The sequence below is a fragment of the Setaria italica genome, chromosome II (genome assembly GCF_000263155.2).
Source record: "Setaria italica strain Yugu1 chromosome II, Setaria_italica_v2.0, whole genome shotgun sequence".
NCBI classification, from domain to species: domain Eukaryota; kingdom Viridiplantae; phylum Streptophyta; class Magnoliopsida; order Poales; family Poaceae; genus Setaria; species Setaria italica.
This window is the reverse complement of record NC_028451.1, coordinates 23,775,997-23,794,758: the sequence shown is the minus strand read 5'-3', so window position 1 is coordinate 23,794,758 and position 18,762 is coordinate 23,775,997. Positions and strand designations below refer to the sequence as shown.

Genomic DNA, 18,762 nt, shown 5'->3' with positions numbered 1-18,762 from the left:
CATGTTGCACATACCAAATGGGGTAAAACGACTTGTTTTTTGATAGAATTTGAATCCTAAAATGACTTGTTTTGTCAAAAAATAAATCATTCTAGAAATTTTAGGATAGATTAACAAGAAGGTAAAATGAGCTAGTTTACCCCTATTTATCAGTCATATTTGGTGCTAATTGACAGCCGCATGTTGCACATACCAAATGGGGTAAAACGACTTGTTTTTTGATAGAATTTGAATCCTAAAATGACTTGTTTTGTTGAGATGGAGGGAGTAATTGTCTGAGAATTTTAGATCCAACCAATTTGTTTTGGAAACTGCAATCAATAACCGTCGCATAGCTAGTACACTTGCAACAAACGCTGCTAATTTAGTGAGTTAGCCTTAAATCTCTGTGCATTTCATTTGAACTGCAGGAAAGAAGTCTTCTTTTCAATTCCAGGCATAGTACCATCATGACTATGCTTGTAATCTTTGGTTACCGTACTATCCATTATTATTTTTTAACTATGGCTAATTGAATCATAAAGTTTGTTGAATTGCCTGTGGTACACTAATGTATTCAATACTTGCGACAAACCCCTTTTGTTCCCTTCTATCCCTTCTTATTGTGCCTTTTCACTTTGGGGCACTTATACATTATAGATACAATTGCACTGAAGCTCCACATCCTCTGCTCCATCTTCTTCATCTCTGTTAATAATCTACCTTCTCTGGAACTTAAGGTACTTGATGGCAAGACAAAACACAACACCGAAAAGTGTACTTAGTGCGATATGTAGAGTTGTAATCAAGGCAAAGTGGTCGTCTTGCAGGCCTAGGTAGTCCTTCACGAACTCACTCACTGACTGGTCTGGTTGCCCTGGAACACTGATGAACTCCATGCGGTCGCCAAGTTGAGACAACATGAGCCCATAGACAGTCCATGCTGCTGGGTCCGCCCAGTACATCCACCTCCACCAAGTTGGTATCATCTAGAAGTAGATAGTAGTGGATCATACTGTATTTACAATTTCTATTGCATTCATAACAACATTCATTATTCTGCCCAAATCCCCAAATGTATGGAGACCAACGATCCATACTCATTAAGGGATTGGAGAAGTGAAACAAAAATGAGTTACCTTTCTTGGGAGGATGAAGCCAGAGAAGCTATTCCATATCATGAAAATGAAGAAGGACAGGACAGCAGCTATCTCTTCGTTGGGTGTAAGGGCAACCACCATCATCCCGAATAGTGTAAAGTCTATGAAGCTCAGTATCATATATATAACAAACCAAAGGAACTTTGTGACAGTCAGCTCGAATCCAGCCATTGGGTACACAGTTGCTGAGAAAATGAATACTTGGATAAAAATATAAGGGATTTCAACTGCTATCTGCACAAAGAATTCAAATATGGATCCATGTTATTTTTCCTTTCCAAGTTTGATTAAGTACATTTTTTGTTTTTACCTGAGCAATGACATACGGTAAGGAGGAGTACATTCCAGAAGCTTTTTCGCGGTAGAACACGACTCTCTCCATTGCTACAGTGGGCTGCAAAGTGGCACAGTTCATGTAGCCTAGGAACAGAGCTGATGTGTATGCAGTTCCCAGTATGTTTAGCACATCCTGTTCGTCCTTGCTTTTGTGCCAAAAAGGAACAGTTTAGTTTTTTACATGGTGAAGTTCCCATTTATGAAATAAACACTGCTGACTGCTGAGGACTCTTTCTTACTTACATTGTTGAACCGACATGCCAGAAGACCATGCCAAATGTGATTGAGACACCAAATGTGCAAAACAAGCGGGCGACGTTTAATTCAGGGTTTTTCCAGAAAGAGCAATGTTGCTTCCATAAACATGCTATGCACTGTGCTTTAAAGTTTGGCCAATATCTGGGAGGAAAATGCAAATATTTCTTGCCTGCTCTTGGCTTGCTTAATTCTGCAACTAGAGCCATGTTCTCCCTGCCATTACCAATTTAATCAAGTGACGTGATTAAATATCCACTGTTTGCTTGATAACATCGTGGCTACATTTGGATTACCTATGCAGTGATGAGTTTCGGTAAATTTCAGAATAGTCCACTCCAATTGCATATTCCATGGCATGTGAACTGATGTCTAGTGCCCATGCAGCTGGGTTCTGACCTTCCTTGATTCTGGGCACTCCTGGAATGGCCTAACAAGACAGTAATTAGTTTTTGTCCCCATGTTATAAGATTGAATGTGTGACCTCAAAAATGTCTCACCTCAAAGTAGTTTATCATAGTGCTAGACAGTGGGCCTAGTGACCCACTATAAATTAGCTGACCCCCTCTATTCATAAGAAGCAGCTACAATTAATAAAAAAAAACTCAATTGTTAGAGTCAAGGGGAATAATGTATAAGCGTATTTTTGTGATGAACATGGATTCGGATTTTTGCTGAGAAACTTGGTGAAATGATTATATGAATAATAGAAACTTGTGGGTAGAAATCGATTCTTTTTTTTAGAAAAAAATCAAATTCTATTCTTGCAGGACCATATATTCTTTATACTCACGACATACCTCATCGAAAGATTCAAAAATCTCAATGCTTGGCTGATGAATTGTGCAAACTACAGTGCGCCCTGTGTTAACCGTCTTTCGTACTGTGCGCATGACAATTGCGGCAGCACGGGCATCCAAACCAGTTGTTGGCTCATCCATGAAAATTATGGAAGGGCTAGCAACTAGCTCCACCGCTATAGTAAGTCTTTTTCGTTGCTCAGCTGATAGTCCAGTTACGCCAGGAATGCCCACCATAGCACTCCTCAAGTCAGTTAGCTCTATTAGCCTCATAACCTCTTCTACAAACATCTGAAACACGGCAGGAAATATTGTGAGCCGTCCCATGGGCTGGGTCCTATTACTTATTCAAAAACAAGTTTAACTATTTTGCATACATCTCTTTTGTGTGAATTAACTTCTGAAGGCAAGCGAAGGTATGCAGAAAATTGCAGTGACTCATAGACTGTGAGGTAAGGAGAGTGTATGTCCGTCTGCTCGCAGTAACCTGAGATCCTTGAGAATGTATCTTGCCTCTTTGGGTAGCCCTCTATGTTAACTGTTCCTTCAATGTATCCTCCAGTTTTCCGTCCTGCCAATACATCAAGCAATGTTGTTTTCCCTGCACCAGTGATCCCCATCAGTGCTGTTAGCACGCCTGGCCTGAATGCACCACTAACATCACGTAATAGCTGAAGTCTCTCTTCAGTTGCTCCATGCTTTCTCATTTCCTAGCATTATTTTTGCATTTGTTAGACCAAGTGATATAGAAAAAACTGAAACTTGTATTTTTGAAAGAAGTAATAATGCAGAGACTTTACTCTTGGCATGTCGACAAAGTAGTTGATTTGACTGAACACGAAGGTTAAAGGCTGGAATGGAAGATTGCCTTGATCAGTTGGGTCTTTCGAACCTCCAACAAGTTGATCATTGTACTCGATATCCTGATTCTTTTGTGGTTTGACTTTTAGATGATGTTCTTGTGGAGCTACAAATGATTGAGAATTAGGAAAATTGTCTTGCTTACTTTGTCAAAAATATATAGGGCCTACTTTGTTAGATGCACATACAGTTTAGGAATTCCAAAGCAAATATGCTGATGAGGTTGAAGATCAGGGAGAAGCCAAATAAAACACCAACACAGACCCAATACCAGTGCCACTCATTTATTAATCCTCGGAACTTCAAGACAGCCTCTCCAGTGGTATTAACATCTTCGAAATGAAACACCTGTCATGCCGTTGGTTCTAGCTGATAATGTGCAGAACATAATAATGTATAATAGCACTACAATATCGAGGAGGGCAGTTACCGTAGCCCATCTCCTATCAATAAATTCATTCAGAGCGACAGCATTAAGAGAATAGGTGAATGGCGAGGCCCAATAACCCCAGCGCATCCATGGTTGGAGATCATCTGACATTTAAGTTTGAAACGGAAAGCAGGTATTATTGCATCCATACCCTCAATGTAATCATAATCTCCTTGCACCGTTAGGTTGCTGAGCAATTTGATGGCTGTAATCTTACCTTTTGATATGACAAAGCCTCCAAGTATGAGCATTGCTATAAGAGCTTGAACCCCTAGCATGTTTGTCATTACCTGTGTCCTTCCTATGGATGCTATCAAGCGATAAAGACTCAATGCCATTTGATGCATCGCGAATAGTACCAGTAACTGCTGGAAAAACCTACATCAAGCATTAGGGCATTCCTCGATTAGCATTTTTCTATTTCTGAGCATTATTGCAGTATAATGGTATTTAAAAAGGCCAAAGGTACCTAATAGGTGAAGGGGCATAGCCAATGGCATAATAGGTTGAGCAGGTCCAAAGGCCTGTCTCCGTCAGTGACATGGGTAAGTTGACGAGAAAAATTGAGGTTAGGATAGCCCAGCCTGGCAATCCTAGCAGCTCCCTTTGCTTATAGAATGTTGGGAGCCTCTTTACGGTCATTGCAAGTTCTGTCATGCCATTGAAGTTTACCACAGCAACGCCGATAAAGAGGGATCCCAAAAACTTATTCCCATCAATTACTGTATTATGGCTCATCTCTGTTCTAAAGAAAAGTGTTGCAAGTACAAACGCAAATAAAATGATCTGGACGGCCTTGAAAACATGAACCGGAGAATTTCTTTTTACTAGGAGTACTTCCCTCAAGAAACAAGCTTTAAAAATGTTCCATTTTGAAATGTTTTTGCTGTCAGCTGCTTCAGATGCCTTGCTGTCTTGTTTGTCATCTTTTTGGCACTGTTTGTCTTCCAGAAGTCGAGGGGGATTGTAGGCTCTGAAGTACTTTTCAAACCTTTCAATGGTGTGATATTGATACTCTCTTTCAGCACCTGCCCAATACTGCTGCTGATCCATTTTTGAGGTTACCTATCCAATGCAAATTAAGAATCAATTTTTCAATGTGATGATTTGAGAAGTTTCTTGCATTCAGTTACTTTGACGGGCCACATTACTGTATTAGTGGGCAATAGATGATCCTACATATAACACTTTAGAATACTTAATGTGCTACTATTTGGTTGATGTTTTGAGAAAATTTCATGAATGACAACGATTTTGACATATAGAACTACAACTAATTTGATACTTGACACTAGAGAACTAAAACTATTTAGCCACTGGGTATTGTGGAGATAGTTGTGCTTTTTTGAGAAAGCTGCAGTTCTTTAAAAGGATAGACATCATAAGAAGAGTTATAAGCACCAAGAGATATCATTTTATTTCTTTTATTTATTACTTGGGTTGGATGCCAAAAGGACTCATATGTCCTTACAAACAAATAGTCAGGTAATACTTGCATATGTATATTAGATGATTTTCATGTGTACGCTATTTTTTTAAAAAAAGAATTGCAGGTGGAATTAACTAGAATGCACATGACGTTGGATCTGTAATAAGTTTTTTTTCCCACACAAAACCTAATAACAAGTAGTGAATGAAAACAATGTTAGAACCTTGGGCTACACGTTGATCATTAATTTGATTATTGTAATTAGGAGGTCAGTGTACCCGTAAGAGGGTATGCACCAGGAGTTCAAAATAAATCCAAGAGGATCACGACGATGTTAAGATACCTCAATAAGCAAGCATGGTAACTTCTCCTTATACATTGACAAACTGGCGTCACGTTATAAAATCTCCCTTCGCTTTATAATTGAAGTCATGTAAGTCTTCTCAACTCTTATAGAAATATAAGTTTTCTACCATTTCAAGTCACTTCTATTTCTTAGTGGATGGAGGAATCTTTTTTAACTGAACTTTACTAAAAGGATCTATTTGCAAGCACCTACAATTATATTGACATACTGCTCGACTAAGTATAATGGAAGATTTACCTAAAATCTTAATGAATATAGGGATTAATCTTCCAAAAATGACTTCCCATAATATACTCCCTAACATTTCACAATTCTACTCAGAAAATTCATGAGTTTCTTACATAAATTAGAAATATTTTGGAAAGGTGAGAATTAAGAGTATTGATTTATGAGATGTTTAATTTTAGTTTATAATGCCTCACCTCTTGGAGGAAGTCAGCTACGTTTTTCCTACTTGGACATGTGAAGCCAATGGTGTCAAAGAAACCAACAACATTATGCCGAGGCCCATGATAAATAATACGACCCTCACATAGAAGAATAATGTCATCAAATAATTCAAACGTCTCTGGATCTGGTTGCTTTAACGAAATAACCATTGTAAGATCCATAAGATGGGTCATTTGTTGTAGAAATGTCATGATCTCAAATGTTGTAGAGCTGTCCAAGCCTGTCGATATGTCATCCATGAAGAAACATTTTGCACGACCAACTAGCATCTCCCCTGCACATTTTGAATAATTGTAGCAGAAAGTAATGGGAATAAATAAATTCATCAATCAGTGCAATTTTGTACGAACAAAAACATTACCCAGGCCTAACTCACTCATTTAAATATGATATTTTGGGTTTGATAATAAAAGTGACAAATGGGTTGGTTAAATATTAGTACTTTCTTTTTGAAAGGAATGTATCACACTTAGTTACTTACCAATTGTTGTTCGCTTTTTTTGTCCCCCGGAAATTCCCCTACGGAGCGCATCCCCTACTATAGTGTCAGCGCAATCAGACAAGCCAAGAATCTGTATCCAGTCAACTTTTAAGGATCGGGGAGATATTTATGCAAGTAATGAAAAAAATTACATTCAATTATTTTTCAATATGGTACCTTAATAATATAGTTAGTTTTAAGGTTACTTCCCTCTCCGAGCTTAGTTGCCTGTAAGAAAAGCATCTTAGAAATCATCAAATGTAAACAATCTGAAGTTTACTGAACAGTACAACTAAGAAACACCTTGGAGAATAGCTCCTGATACACTTCATTACTAGCATCCATATTTCTTTTTATTGCATCTCCCAGTTTCTCTGTATATCACAAATGCAGCATAAAAATTAGTCTGCATGGATTCATCAATTGTTTGAGGATGAATACCGTGGTTTGGGCCTCTGCTTTCCTGTTACCCTTTAAGCTTCACAAGGCAGTCATGTCATTTGACAAATGATCCATCTACCTTAGAAAATAGAAAGTATTCACTTTATTTTACCAAAAGGAATACAAGAAAGCATAATATCATACCGAATTCATTGTTTACTCCAAGCAGGTTCGAAGAGAAATTAATGATCTCTCTCACTGTCATCTCAGCGTGGTGGAGATCATATTGGCTGACATAAGAACAAAGGTAGTGCGGTGTAGAAGGTCTTGTTTTCCCATTGTAAAAGACCTTTCCCTGCAACTATCAGAAACAAATAACATCCAACTATTTATAATGCACACATTGTTTTTATTATCAATGCTATATATACATGTAGCACCTATTACTTGTTCTTCTATTGACACTGATTTTTCAGGACTCGAGTTGCTGCAAAATTCGATTTACCTTTAAAGAAGAACCTAATTTTCCTGCCAGTGCTCTTAAGAAGGTCGTCTTTCCTGATCCAGGTGCTCCAAGAACTAGTGTCATTCTGTGCATACAACAGGAGAAAGAACTCACTGCTGCTGCCAGGTTTATTATCAACATGGAAACTGACTGAACTCAAGGATGGCGAAATGTTCTAAACAATACTACTATCAATTTCGATAAAATAAAACACAAATATGCTTGCCTGTAAAAGATCCTACTATTTATTGCCGCGCCATTTTAATGTTTATAAACTAAAAGATATTATATTTGAAATGTTAATTGATTGTGGATCATGGAAATGTACCTGGATGGTCTTAGTGTCCCACTCACTTCATTTATTATCTTCAATGTCTTCTTTTGTGCTGCACATGTGTTCAAAGAATCTACTATAGCCTGCACAAGTAAATAGCAATTTAATTTTGCACATACATATGTTTGTAAATGCCCAGGTAATTAGTTCTTTGAACTTCTAAAGTAGTTAAAGAAGCTAATGCATTTCTATTGAACTGTCATGTATAGATAACACTTCGTTCTGAGTAAAAGCCCTTGTATTCATAATATTTTCAATTTTGCTTTAGCTTGCTACAGTTTTCCACTAGTTTACCTCAATGAAAAAGTGATTCTGCTCCCTTCATCCCACCTATTCTGCCTCATGTTCCCATCAGGGTAATAAAATGTAGGAAAATAATCAAATTACTCCCCTAAATATAAAAATTTGGATAACACCCTAAAGTATTTTATGATTCATTTTACCCCTAAACTATGTCATTTGTTCAATTTACCCCCTAATACAATTTATCTTTTTTATTTCTCCATGCACAAGTCGAGTCTTAAGTTAAAATTTTGCAAGATCGTACACAACATAAGACATGTTAGAAAAATACATCATCATTTTTATAATTATTTTGATAGGATAGGATATTTAACAATAAATCTATGCTTGAGATAAAAAATATATGGAATTAATGCAAAAATTCATAATATATTTTTTGACATAGATTCTGATGTCCACTGCTACCTTGCATAATGTAAATTAAAATTCAAATTGTGTATGAACAAAAAAAAAGATAAATTGCATTATAGGTAAACTGAACAAAATAGTTTCGAGGGTTATCCAAACTTTCACTATTCTTAAGGGAGTAAGTTGTACTTTTTCCTAAAATATAAACACAAAAATTGTTGGAGGTTTTCCACTCATTATGAGGGAGCATAGCGCCTCTCCCAGCACCCCACCCCAATTTTTCATTCCTTGATGTTGCAGCAGCCAGCAGTAGCACTCTCCTTTTATGTTCCTCATGTAATTTTGGATGCTGCGGTATATGTTTTTTCTGCAGAATTTTTTGTTTTCCAATCAAATTTGTTGCTGATGTCGTGTTCTCGATTGTTGCAATGTCTTACCTTGATATATTTTATCCTAGTTCTTTTTGCTAATTTCTACTAAAGCTTTTGTTAATTGGATGACTTTCTCGGTTAAAATTCAGCAGGTCTGAATCTGGATGTTTTTATTGGGAAACTTTTGATGGATGACACGTGCAAATGGAACTGTTTTTGATGTATACCAGAGGAGAGTTTGTTGTAAGCATCCGGATCTATCGTCCAGGCGCTAGCTACTGCCTATTTGGAAACATAGTTTTGGGATTCAAATCCCTAGGATTTAGTACAAATTTGAATTAAATTCTAAAAATTCCTAGACCAATCCTTGTCCCATAGCATCTTCAACAGTCCCCAATAAATATTTTTCAATAAATAGTTAACGGGGATATCTCAATATCCATTTTATGGTTATTAGGAGAGTTACTTTTGCAGTCTCCCAATAATCTCATCCCAATCCAACTGCTGTATTGGGAGAGTCATAATTCCTCTTTATTTAGGGAGAGTTGGGGGGAATTATTGGGTTGTCCTGATAATTATTGGGAAAAGGAAAAAGTAAAGGGAGTCTGCCAGAGCACTATTTTTTTACCAACTCGCCCAATACGGTAGTTGGATTGGAAATTGGGGCACTGCTAGAGATGCGGGTGAGGTTGTGGCTCCTAGTATAATTGAGCTTACACGCTACAACCTTATTATGAAATGAACTGATCATGAACAATTCCTAATTGCTGGGGAAGAAAGAAAAGATTAATGTGTTAGGCACTGAATATATATCAAATGATGTTAATTGACTACTAGACGATTGATCTTTAGTACCAATCGGAAAACTCCCTTTAGTACTAGTTGGAGCCCTCAATTGGTACTAATAAGTCCATAACTACAAGTTGATAGGCCCGGTACTAATGGTTGCACTAGTACTGGGCCTATTCGCGGCGGGTACTAACTCGTTGGATAAAAGATCCGTTCTCCAGTAGTGCTATATGAAAATAAAATTAGACACATGGGCTGTCCACATGTGGTCCTGTTCATCAACATTAATGATGATGGTCTTTGGTTGGAATATATAGGTCCACAACACCAATATGACACTTATATGAAGCAAGCAATCAGAGACCTTGAAAGCATATTTACATATTAGAGTTAAATTACTCCATTTCCTTATATATGGTGCGCGTGTATTCAAACTACCAACTCGTACATTGTATGGCACAATATAGGTGTCGTTTCAGTTCTTATCCAAAAAGAATTTATTACGATCATGGTTTTTTAAGAGCTATGCAATATAGTACAAGCCAAATTTGCGACCAAAGTCTATTAATGATGGAGTCCTTTTGGAGTTGCTTATACTGAAATATACTAGTGTTAAAAAAAACTAGTATAAAAATATCAAAGGGTTAAAATTAATTGTATACAACTGAAACCTTCATCTATGGTATGGGTAGTATACGTGAATAGTATAGAGAGTACAAGGATATTACGGAGAATGGATATAAATGGCATCACTGTAATATTTTCGATGAAGGGTTTGCCCTCGTAAACAAGTTAAATAATAACTATGTTATTATTACTAAATTAGCCTTAAAAATGGCGGGTTAGATTATCTCTATACTATATATACCACTAGGTAGTAGTATACTAAGTAGTAGTATAAGGCACTACGTTTCCTTCAAAAATATATAGCACGAGTGAATCATAAGCTTTATTTATACATATTTACTGTAAATTTTATACACCAATATTGTTTAAAAGTGTAATTTGTTTAACCATAAAATTTTAAAATACAATGTGTTGTTTTGAAAAACCGATAAAATACCTTATGGCTGGATTGACTGAATGAAGTACTAGCTATACTACTATCTTGATTTCTCATTAGTAAATGGGCATGATTGGACTGATCTATGTATGGATCGAAGTAGACAATTTTAACCATGAAAACCAGTATACTGACTCCATTTTAATTAGTTTTACTATGTGTTTGATTTAGCAACAAAGTGAGACGAACGGGATGGTCCCTGTTTTTTTTTTAATATGGAAGGATCACATTTTATTGGGCATGGGCCATGGCCCATGGGTGGGCTCATCCTGTCTCATCCCATCTCTCATTCCATCCAAAGAAATGAGAATTTATATACGAGCCATTGCATACTTCGTCAATAACAGGCAACACATCGTTGATTTTTGTTTCATTCTAGCATTAAAAAAAGCAAATTCTTACGTATGAAATCAAGAACACCAAAAAAGTGTAATGAAATCCGTTTCATGAGACGCTGTCTCATTCTCTCTCTGTTTTTTTTTTAAAAAAATGGAGGCTCTGCGTCATTTTGACAAGTGCGCATAGTGTCTCAGATACCTTGGCACCGTTGAAGACAGCGTTCGGCAGTGTTGGCAGCGCCCGCCGGCCGACGTGCTCCTCCGCTTGAACGCTCACGTCCTCGAACACGACCTCCACCTTCTCCGGAGCTTCGCGTCCCAGCCTGCATGCCCCATGGCCGTTAGAGAGAGACAGAGAGCTCTGTTCATCAAAGCGAAGAGCTCTGTTCAAAACGATGCATGGCCACGACTGCACGATATCGAGCTTGCGTATGACCACCGTACCATTGCCTGGCGTCCCTAAGCATGCGAAGGAACTCTTCGTTCTCGGCGTGCGTCAATGGAGGAGCCTGCTCGCGGGCGACGGCCGCCATGGCTGGCAACCTCGATAGTTGCAAAGGCGCACAAGCTACGAGCTAGCTAGGTTTTGTAAGCAAGTACACGGATAAGAGAGTCCATCGATTGGGGGCTCGGCTGCCCATATATTTATATGCATATAGTACAAGGGAATCGCTCACTCGAGGGTAGTTTGGTAATTCAATTGTGGAAGTAAATATAGGAGTGATCATTCGTACTGAGTCAAGGATGTAGAGGTTCTATCATAAGGAACTGAGCTACGCTTAATTCGACATCCATCTATTTTCTAATCATAGACTCGGAGGAAATTATCATGTTAACCTGAAAAAAAAAGATCTAAGCATCCGTCCAACGTACCGTAGTTATAATTTATAGACTTAGACGACCAACTGTTCAATGCAATCAGATATTTTTATTGGAAAAGGGCCTCAGCCTGAAAACATATATGTAATTGTACCAGAGTCTTCACTCTTAAATAAGCACATAATGGTACCTCCGATGCAATCATAAAGGATAGTATGGGTGGCACGGAGTGTTGCTGGTGCATACTGTGCGAAGGGTAGATCAGATCATAAAGGATAGTATTGGCAAGGAGCGTGACATCAGATTATTGTGTTGGTAATGTACCAATTACATCGGGTTAGGTCAATCTCAATGCATAGTTTCATTACATTGTTATCAAAAGATCAATCTCAGTGCACAATTTTATTGCATTATTATCAAAACTAGGAACTAAGTAATTGTGCCTATTGAGTGTCACGGGGATGAAACTCCTCTCACATATGATGAAACTTCTCCTTCTCTTTCCTCATAAAGACCTTGCCAAGTCACCAAAACTGATGATGTGGTATGGAATTTAATGCTTATGAAACTCTCCATAAAACTCTCACTGACACTGACCTTAATTGTCTACACCTAAATGTAAACTAGCCACTAAAGAAGTCTACCTTGTTATCCAAGCAGTCCATTTCATGCATCAAAAGACGCATCGATGCTATCACTTCATCATCCAGCTCATCCTGCTTCTTGCTCCACTTGTGGTCGTCCTTGGATGCGACCACACCACCTAGGGACTAAGAACCCATAGAACAAGAGCTTGATGCCATAGCTCAAAGCACCGGTTAGGATTAGCCAAAAATCAAACTCAAATCTCCAAAACCAAATCCGCAAGCAAAAGCGTCCTTTACTTTGTCGCCCCGTGGATCAAAAGGCTGATTAAGGTTGTGTGATTGTAACGACTTAGGTTTAATCAGCCAAGCTTAATCTTAAGACAAGCCCCTAATCTATTTGACTGTCTTCTTGAGCTATATCGGCTAAAGTTCGGTTTTCAGCCCAACCTAGCGCCTTAGGAAGTGTTTATCCTTGGAACGTTGAGCAGGACGCCAAGAAATTCCTTTATGAAAGTTGGAGAACGAAGTTCCTGCTACAACTTGGTTAGTTGGACCTTAATCTTTTTCGTCTCTGAAGGTTCCCAAATCTGCAGTTCCAATCCTCCCCGACCCCGGAAACCCAACAAGCCGTAGTTTTCTCTAAGTCCCAAAATCGGCGTTCCTCCAAACTTTGGATCTTTGGATCCCCAAATCCACTGCGTTTTTAGACTCGGTCCAATCACAAGAGTTGGGCCTTGGTCTGAGTTCTACAACCTTTGTTAAGGCAGTAGAAGTGGTGCAGTTTGGAAATTGGGAGAGCTAGAGACTGGAAAATGGACCTAGAAGAGGGATCCCACGGATCTCACGGGTCAAGCGCACTAGAGCAAGCGTGCGCCCTATTTCAGAGCGCCGCCGCCGCGTGGCATGACCTCCCCGACAAGCGCTGCCTCGCCCAGTCGCCGGCCGCGACAAGATGGATTAGTACGCCTCCTTTCCAATCGCGCGCATGCAGCCCTTTTTTCTGCCTCGTCTCGTCTCGCCCGCAGCCTCGCCGGCTGCGCGAGGCGCCCTGTCGCCGCTGCGGCCAAGGATTGGCCGCTGCCGCGCTAGTCCGCCTCGCCTCCCGCGCACATCTCCTCACCAGGATCCCCGACCGCGCACCCCAACACCTTCCGGCTTTTTCATCGCCCCTCAGTTGCGCTGCCCACACACGTGCCCCGCGACGATACCACCTCCGCCAACCACTGCGCTGGCAGTGACAACTCCTTTCCCCCGCCTCGCCAGTAGCGTGCCATGACTAAGCCGCTGGTCCTGCGCTTGCTAGCATCGCCGCTCGCCCGGTCACCTCGCCTGCAGTGCCCCTTCCTTCCTTCCTGCCGTACGCTAGCCGAGCCGCCCCCCCAATCCGGCGCTTGACGTGGCCAGACCCCACGCTCGACCTCGCATATCCTTCCCTCTAGCAAAACCGCGCCTGCATAGCACTATCTTCAGTGCCCGATACCGTAAGACCCTATCCCCGGAGCTCCGCTTTGCCGGCCAATGGAGGCATCGACCAATCGCCGCCACAGCAGAGCACTCCATCCTCTTCGACCTTATCCTCGCGCTGCCCGAACTCTTTCTCTTCCACGCAGCTATAAAAGGGGAGTACCAGAGCCTCTATCGAAGTTCTCCTCGCCATCGTTGCCTTGCCGCATCTTCCTTTGTTTCGTGCTCAAGCGCTGCCGCATAAGCTCTTTGAGGAACTCCCCCTCTCCACTCAACACCCGCCTTCCCACACCCACCAGCTGCTTGTTTCCTCCGCGTCGAGCTAGAAGCTTACTTGTTGTCCACGAGAAGCACCGCCGCCGCCAGAACATCGCCGGATCTCGCCACTGCCAAAGCCTTAGCGCCTTTCATCATCCCGCCTGAGCTTGTTTCTTCCCGACCCCAAGACTTCGTCAGTAGGACCAAAGGTGAGCTGCCGACCTCTTTCCATCTCGCCCAACCCCTCTCCATTTCGCCCGACCCCTATCTGCTTCGCCTGACCCTTGTCCGCCTCGCCCGAGGGCTCGGCTGTATCTTTTTATTTTGACCAAGGGTATCTGTGTAAAATTTTTGGGACTCCTCTGTGTTAAGTCTGAGGACCTCGGTACAGTTATTCCTTAAGTCTGAAGGTCAGATCATAAGTTTTTCCCAATCCGACTCCTCTATCTTGTTCTCTATCAACAGAAGCTTGGGATTCCACACCTTTCCTGTAGTTTTACTACAGTTTTTGGGGCTACCTCTTGCAAGTGTTGTTGAAATAACCGTCTAAGTGTTTTAACCCCTGCATTTGCATTTGTGTAGAGCTAAACCTCGCTGACGGCACGTACGAGCTGCACCCGATGCCAGAAGATGGAGCTATCGCCGAGCTGCCGACCGCAGGAGCTGAAGTAGAGCAACCAGAAGATCAGTTTGCCTCCGCCCCGATCGAAGGCAAGCCCCGGAGCATCACCGAATCTTTCTAAACTTGCACATGCCTTCATTTGTATGTATGTGCATTTACGTTATAGGAGTTGTTTGAAGCCTTAGATGCATGACTCAGTTCCCTTGATCTGAACACTCGTATGATAAGCCCAAGTAGTTGCAGTGCTTAACAGGTTTCGGTAAAAGTCGAGTGATTCCCTATCACTCGCGAGTTATAGGAGTTGCTTGTTCTCTTTTGGCACCACTATAAGGACGGTGGACGGGGCAGGGCTCTATGAACTATTTTGATGGTCAGTGGATCGTCCCGTCTGTCTACATGAATCTGTTTAAGGCTGGAAAGTGTTGGTGTTCGTGATCAAATTTTTTTTGAAAATACTAATCTCATACCTAGTATGGGATGGGGAAGCCTAGTTTATGATTGAACCTGGACGTGGGCGGTTCGATCCACTGTCTCTAGAATAGAGTTTCCCTTGCGGCCGCATGTGGTGACAAGTATGGTCATAGAACGGCAGAGGCCAGGTCTGTGGAACCTTGTACCAAGAGAAGTGGGCCCGACACGGGTTAGGGGATTGATGGGGATGGCCGACATAGGAAGCGACCCTCTGTGGTGCATGGATGTCGTGAGATTAGGTTCGCCATGCATGGTTAAGAAATTTGAATCAATTCGTCTGCCTCCGACAGTTTGAGACTGCTTGATCGCTATGCTACATTGAGTAAAGATGGAACATGATGATGATATGAACCTTGATGCTTGTTTTATACATTATTTGGAAACTATGTTTGATTAGCATAAGTTCCAACGTAGACCGGTTAATGAACTTAGAATCGGAGCTAAAATATGGAAAGTAAGGACCTACTGTAGTTGTTTTTGGCAAAACAAACCCCCCAGCCAAAGAGCCCTGCATGTCTAGAAGTTGGTGGTGTAGTTTTCCCATAGGTCGGTTAAGTCTTGTTGAGCTTAGCAGCTCAGCCTTGCTTGTGGCACATCTTTCAGGTGAGGTTGAAACTTCTGAGTTTGTTGCTTTTGGCACTTGGCCTCCCCAGCTTCCACCTGGGTGGACGATCAAGTAGGATCCCTCCTCGGACGATGAGGAAAGGGACCAGTGATGTCCTGATCGGCCACATCAGGGACATCCAACCCCGACGTTAACTTTCGCTGTTTTATCTTTCCGCTGCTCATGAACTTGTGAAACTCTGATTTTTGAACCAGTGCTGTAATAAATTGTTGAACTTGTATAAGTGGATGATCTGTTGTATTCTCTAGAACCACTCACCTTCATGTGAGCTTGTTGGGTTACGAGGTAGGCTACGCTAGCGCAAATCAAAATTTCTACCGCGTAAAACCAGGAATAACTGCCGTATAAGGATCACGGGATTACCACTCGACGCACTACTGGTGCGGAAGATGTAGATATGCGTCGATGCAGTGAAGACGATCACGTAGTCGTACGTAGTCGATCAACGTAGTCGTACGTAGTCGATCACGTCCAGCAGCTTCTCAGCAGCTCGTCCACGTGCAACAAGATCGCCTCCGGTGCCGCGGCTCGTCGTGGCTCGTCGGCGGCTCGTCCAAGTGTTGCAGGTGCAACACCTCCAAGGTATCCACACGTGCAGGGAGGAAGCGTCGCAAGCCGGACTGCTAGATCCGCGAGTTGCAACAGGCGAGGGCGTGGGAGGCACGGCAGGTGTGTTTCGCCAAAAAGGTGTAAACCCTAGGGCGCCCCCACCCCTCTATTTATAGAGGTTCCTAACGGGCCTCTGGGTCCGAGGCCCATTAGTACTTCTAAACCTAATCCAACTCGGATCAGATCCGAATTGGGCTTCCAGCCCCTTAAGTGTGTGACCCTATGGGTTCGGATACGTATAGACATGGCCCGAGTACTCCTACTCGGCCCAATAGTCGGTAGCGGCCTCTAGCAAGACGTGCCAACTCCTATACGCATACGAAGATCATATCAGACGAACCATCACAACATAATATACATGCTATTCCCTTTGCCTCACGATATTTGGTCTAGCTTCAAGCCGACCGCTCTTTCTCGATCCTATGATTCGGAATCCCTTTGTAGGTTAACTCTTAACCATATGTAGCATGGCCATGCATTTTCGGATCCGATCACTCGAGGGGCCCAGAGATATCACTCTCAATCAGAGAGGGGCAAATCCCATCTTGATTGACCATGTCTCATAGCATGCTTCTTGACAAACCCGAAAACTACCTTTATAACTACCCTGTTACGGCGTAGCGTTTGATAGCCCCTAAGTAGGTCGATCCACATCTAGAATACATGCGACAATCTCAGGTCTAAGGACAAAGCATATATGTTGTTTAAAGAGAGAACTACTTCTCGTGTTGGGTCAGTCCTAGCACATGTCTCCACATGTGTTCACATTATTAGTTCAACATCTCCATGTCCATGACTTGTGAAACATAGTCATCAACTAATACATGTGCTAGTCTAATATTCATGTGTGTCCTCACATGAACTCCGACTAGGGACAACTTTAGAATAACCATACAAGTAAAGAGTTTCACATACAATTCACATAATTGCAAATCAATTCAAGTAGCCTTCAATGGATATTCAATGAACACAACATACAAATCATGGATACAAATGGAATATCATCATCTCTATGATTGCCTCTAGGGCATACCTCCAACAGTCTCCCACTTGCACTAGAGTCAATCTATAAGGTACCTAAGACCCATAGCTCTTACATGCGCATCATGCTTAGCCTGTGGGAGTGGTTTTGTCAACGGATCAGAAATGTTCAGATCCGTGTGTATTTTGCATATCTTGATCTCACCCCGGTTAACGAAGTCTCGAATGAGATGAAATCGCCGCATTACGTGTTTGTTCTTCTGGTGGTTCCTTGGATCCTTTGCTTGCGCAATTGCCCCATTGTTATCACAGTAGAGATTCAATGGGCTGGACGCATTCGGGAATACACCAAGCTCAATGAGGAAATTCCTTATCCAAACACCTTCCTTCGCGGCTTCCGAAGCCGCGATGTACTCAGCTTCTGTCGTAGAATCGGCCACCGTCTCCTGCTTGGAACTCTTCCAACTAACAGCACCACCATTTAGCGTGAACACAAATCCTGATTGTGACTTTGAATCATCTCTGTCAGTTTGGAAACTAGCATCGGTGTAACCTGTTACAACGAGCTCCTCCTCACCTCCATAGACGAGGAACATATCTTTAGTCCTTCTCAAGTACTTAAGAATGTTTTTCACCGCTGTCCAGTGACTCTCACCTGGATCAGATTGGTGTCTGCTTGTCATACTTAGCGCATATGAAACATCTGGGCGAGTACTTATCATTGCATACATGATAGATCCAATAGCCGAGGCATATGGCACTCTACTCATGCGATCCCGCTCATCAGCAGTCGAAGGACACTGAGTCTTGCTGAGATGTATGCCATGTGACATAGGCAAGAACCCTTTCTTTGCCTCTTCCATGCTGAACCGCTTCAACACTTTGTCAATGTAAGTATCTTGGCTTAAACCTATAAGCCTTCTCGATCTATCTCTATAGATCTTAATGCCCAGAATGTATGCCGCTTCCCCTAAGTCCTTCATCGAAAAACTATTTTTCAGTGAAGTCTTTACGGACTCAAGCATAGGAATGTTATTTCCAATCAGTAATATGTCATCCACATATAAGATTAGAAATACTACAGAGCTCCCACTAACCTTCTTGTAAACACAAGACTCTTCTTCGTTCTTGGTGAAGTCAAACCCTTTGACTACTTCATCAAAACGAATGTTCCAACTCCTAGATGCTTGCTTCAATCCATAAATGGATCTCTGAAGCTTGCATACCTTTCCAGCATTTTTCGGATCGACAAAACCCTCGGGTTGTATCATATACACGTCCTCAGCTAGGTTTCCATTCAGGAAAGCTGTCTTGACATCCATCTGCCATATCTCATAATCGAAATA

At 41.5% G+C, this 18,762-nt stretch overlaps 1 protein-coding gene across 4 annotated transcripts; it reads right to left on the bottom strand.

Moving 5' to 3' along the window:
* Positions 1-372: 372 nt before the first annotated feature.
* LOC101774127 (ABC transporter G family member 45) lies at positions 373-11,586 on the bottom strand. 4 transcript variants are annotated; one of them, XM_004956412.3, is made up of 22 exons: positions 11,425-11,586; positions 11,180-11,303; positions 7,763-7,851; positions 7,435-7,519; positions 7,134-7,290; positions 6,852-6,922; positions 6,726-6,776; positions 6,549-6,639; positions 6,040-6,341; positions 4,291-4,886; positions 4,039-4,199; positions 3,822-3,925; positions 3,580-3,739; positions 3,331-3,497; positions 2,908-3,240; positions 2,531-2,821; positions 2,231-2,314; positions 2,027-2,160; positions 1,719-1,946; positions 1,450-1,621; positions 1,119-1,373; positions 373-968 (listed from the first exon to the last, which is right to left on the bottom strand). In XM_004956412.3, exons 1-22 carry the CDS (start codon positions 11,511-11,513, stop codon positions 699-701), a joined length of 4,014 nt encoding a protein of 1,337 aa, XP_004956469.1. In that variant the 5' UTR covers positions 11,514-11,586; the 3' UTR covers positions 373-698. The 4 variants fall into 4 exon arrangements, 3 of the variants coding, with proteins under 3 accessions (XP_004956469.1, XP_004956470.1, XP_004956471.1); XM_004956413.3 differs by having other exon boundaries at positions 7,134-7,284; XM_004956414.4 differs by having other exon boundaries at positions 11,180-11,341; positions 11,425-11,565.
* Positions 11,587-18,762: the final 7,176 nt, after the last annotated feature.

Bases quoted from the DNA above. Each gene is read 5' to 3' on its own strand.
- LOC101774127 (XM_004956412.3), bottom strand. From the start codon at position 11,513: ATGGCGGCCGTCGCCCGCGAGCAGGCTCCTCCATTGACGCACGCCGAG. The intron at 11,304-11,424 runs GTACGGTGGTCA...TGGGGCATGCAG, and splicing joins CTTAGGGACGCCAGGCAATG to GCTGGGACGCGAAGCTCCGG. The intron at 1,947-2,026 runs GTAATCCAAATG...TGGTAATGGCAG, and splicing joins CGAAACTCATCACTGCATAG to GGAGAACATGGCTCTAGTTG.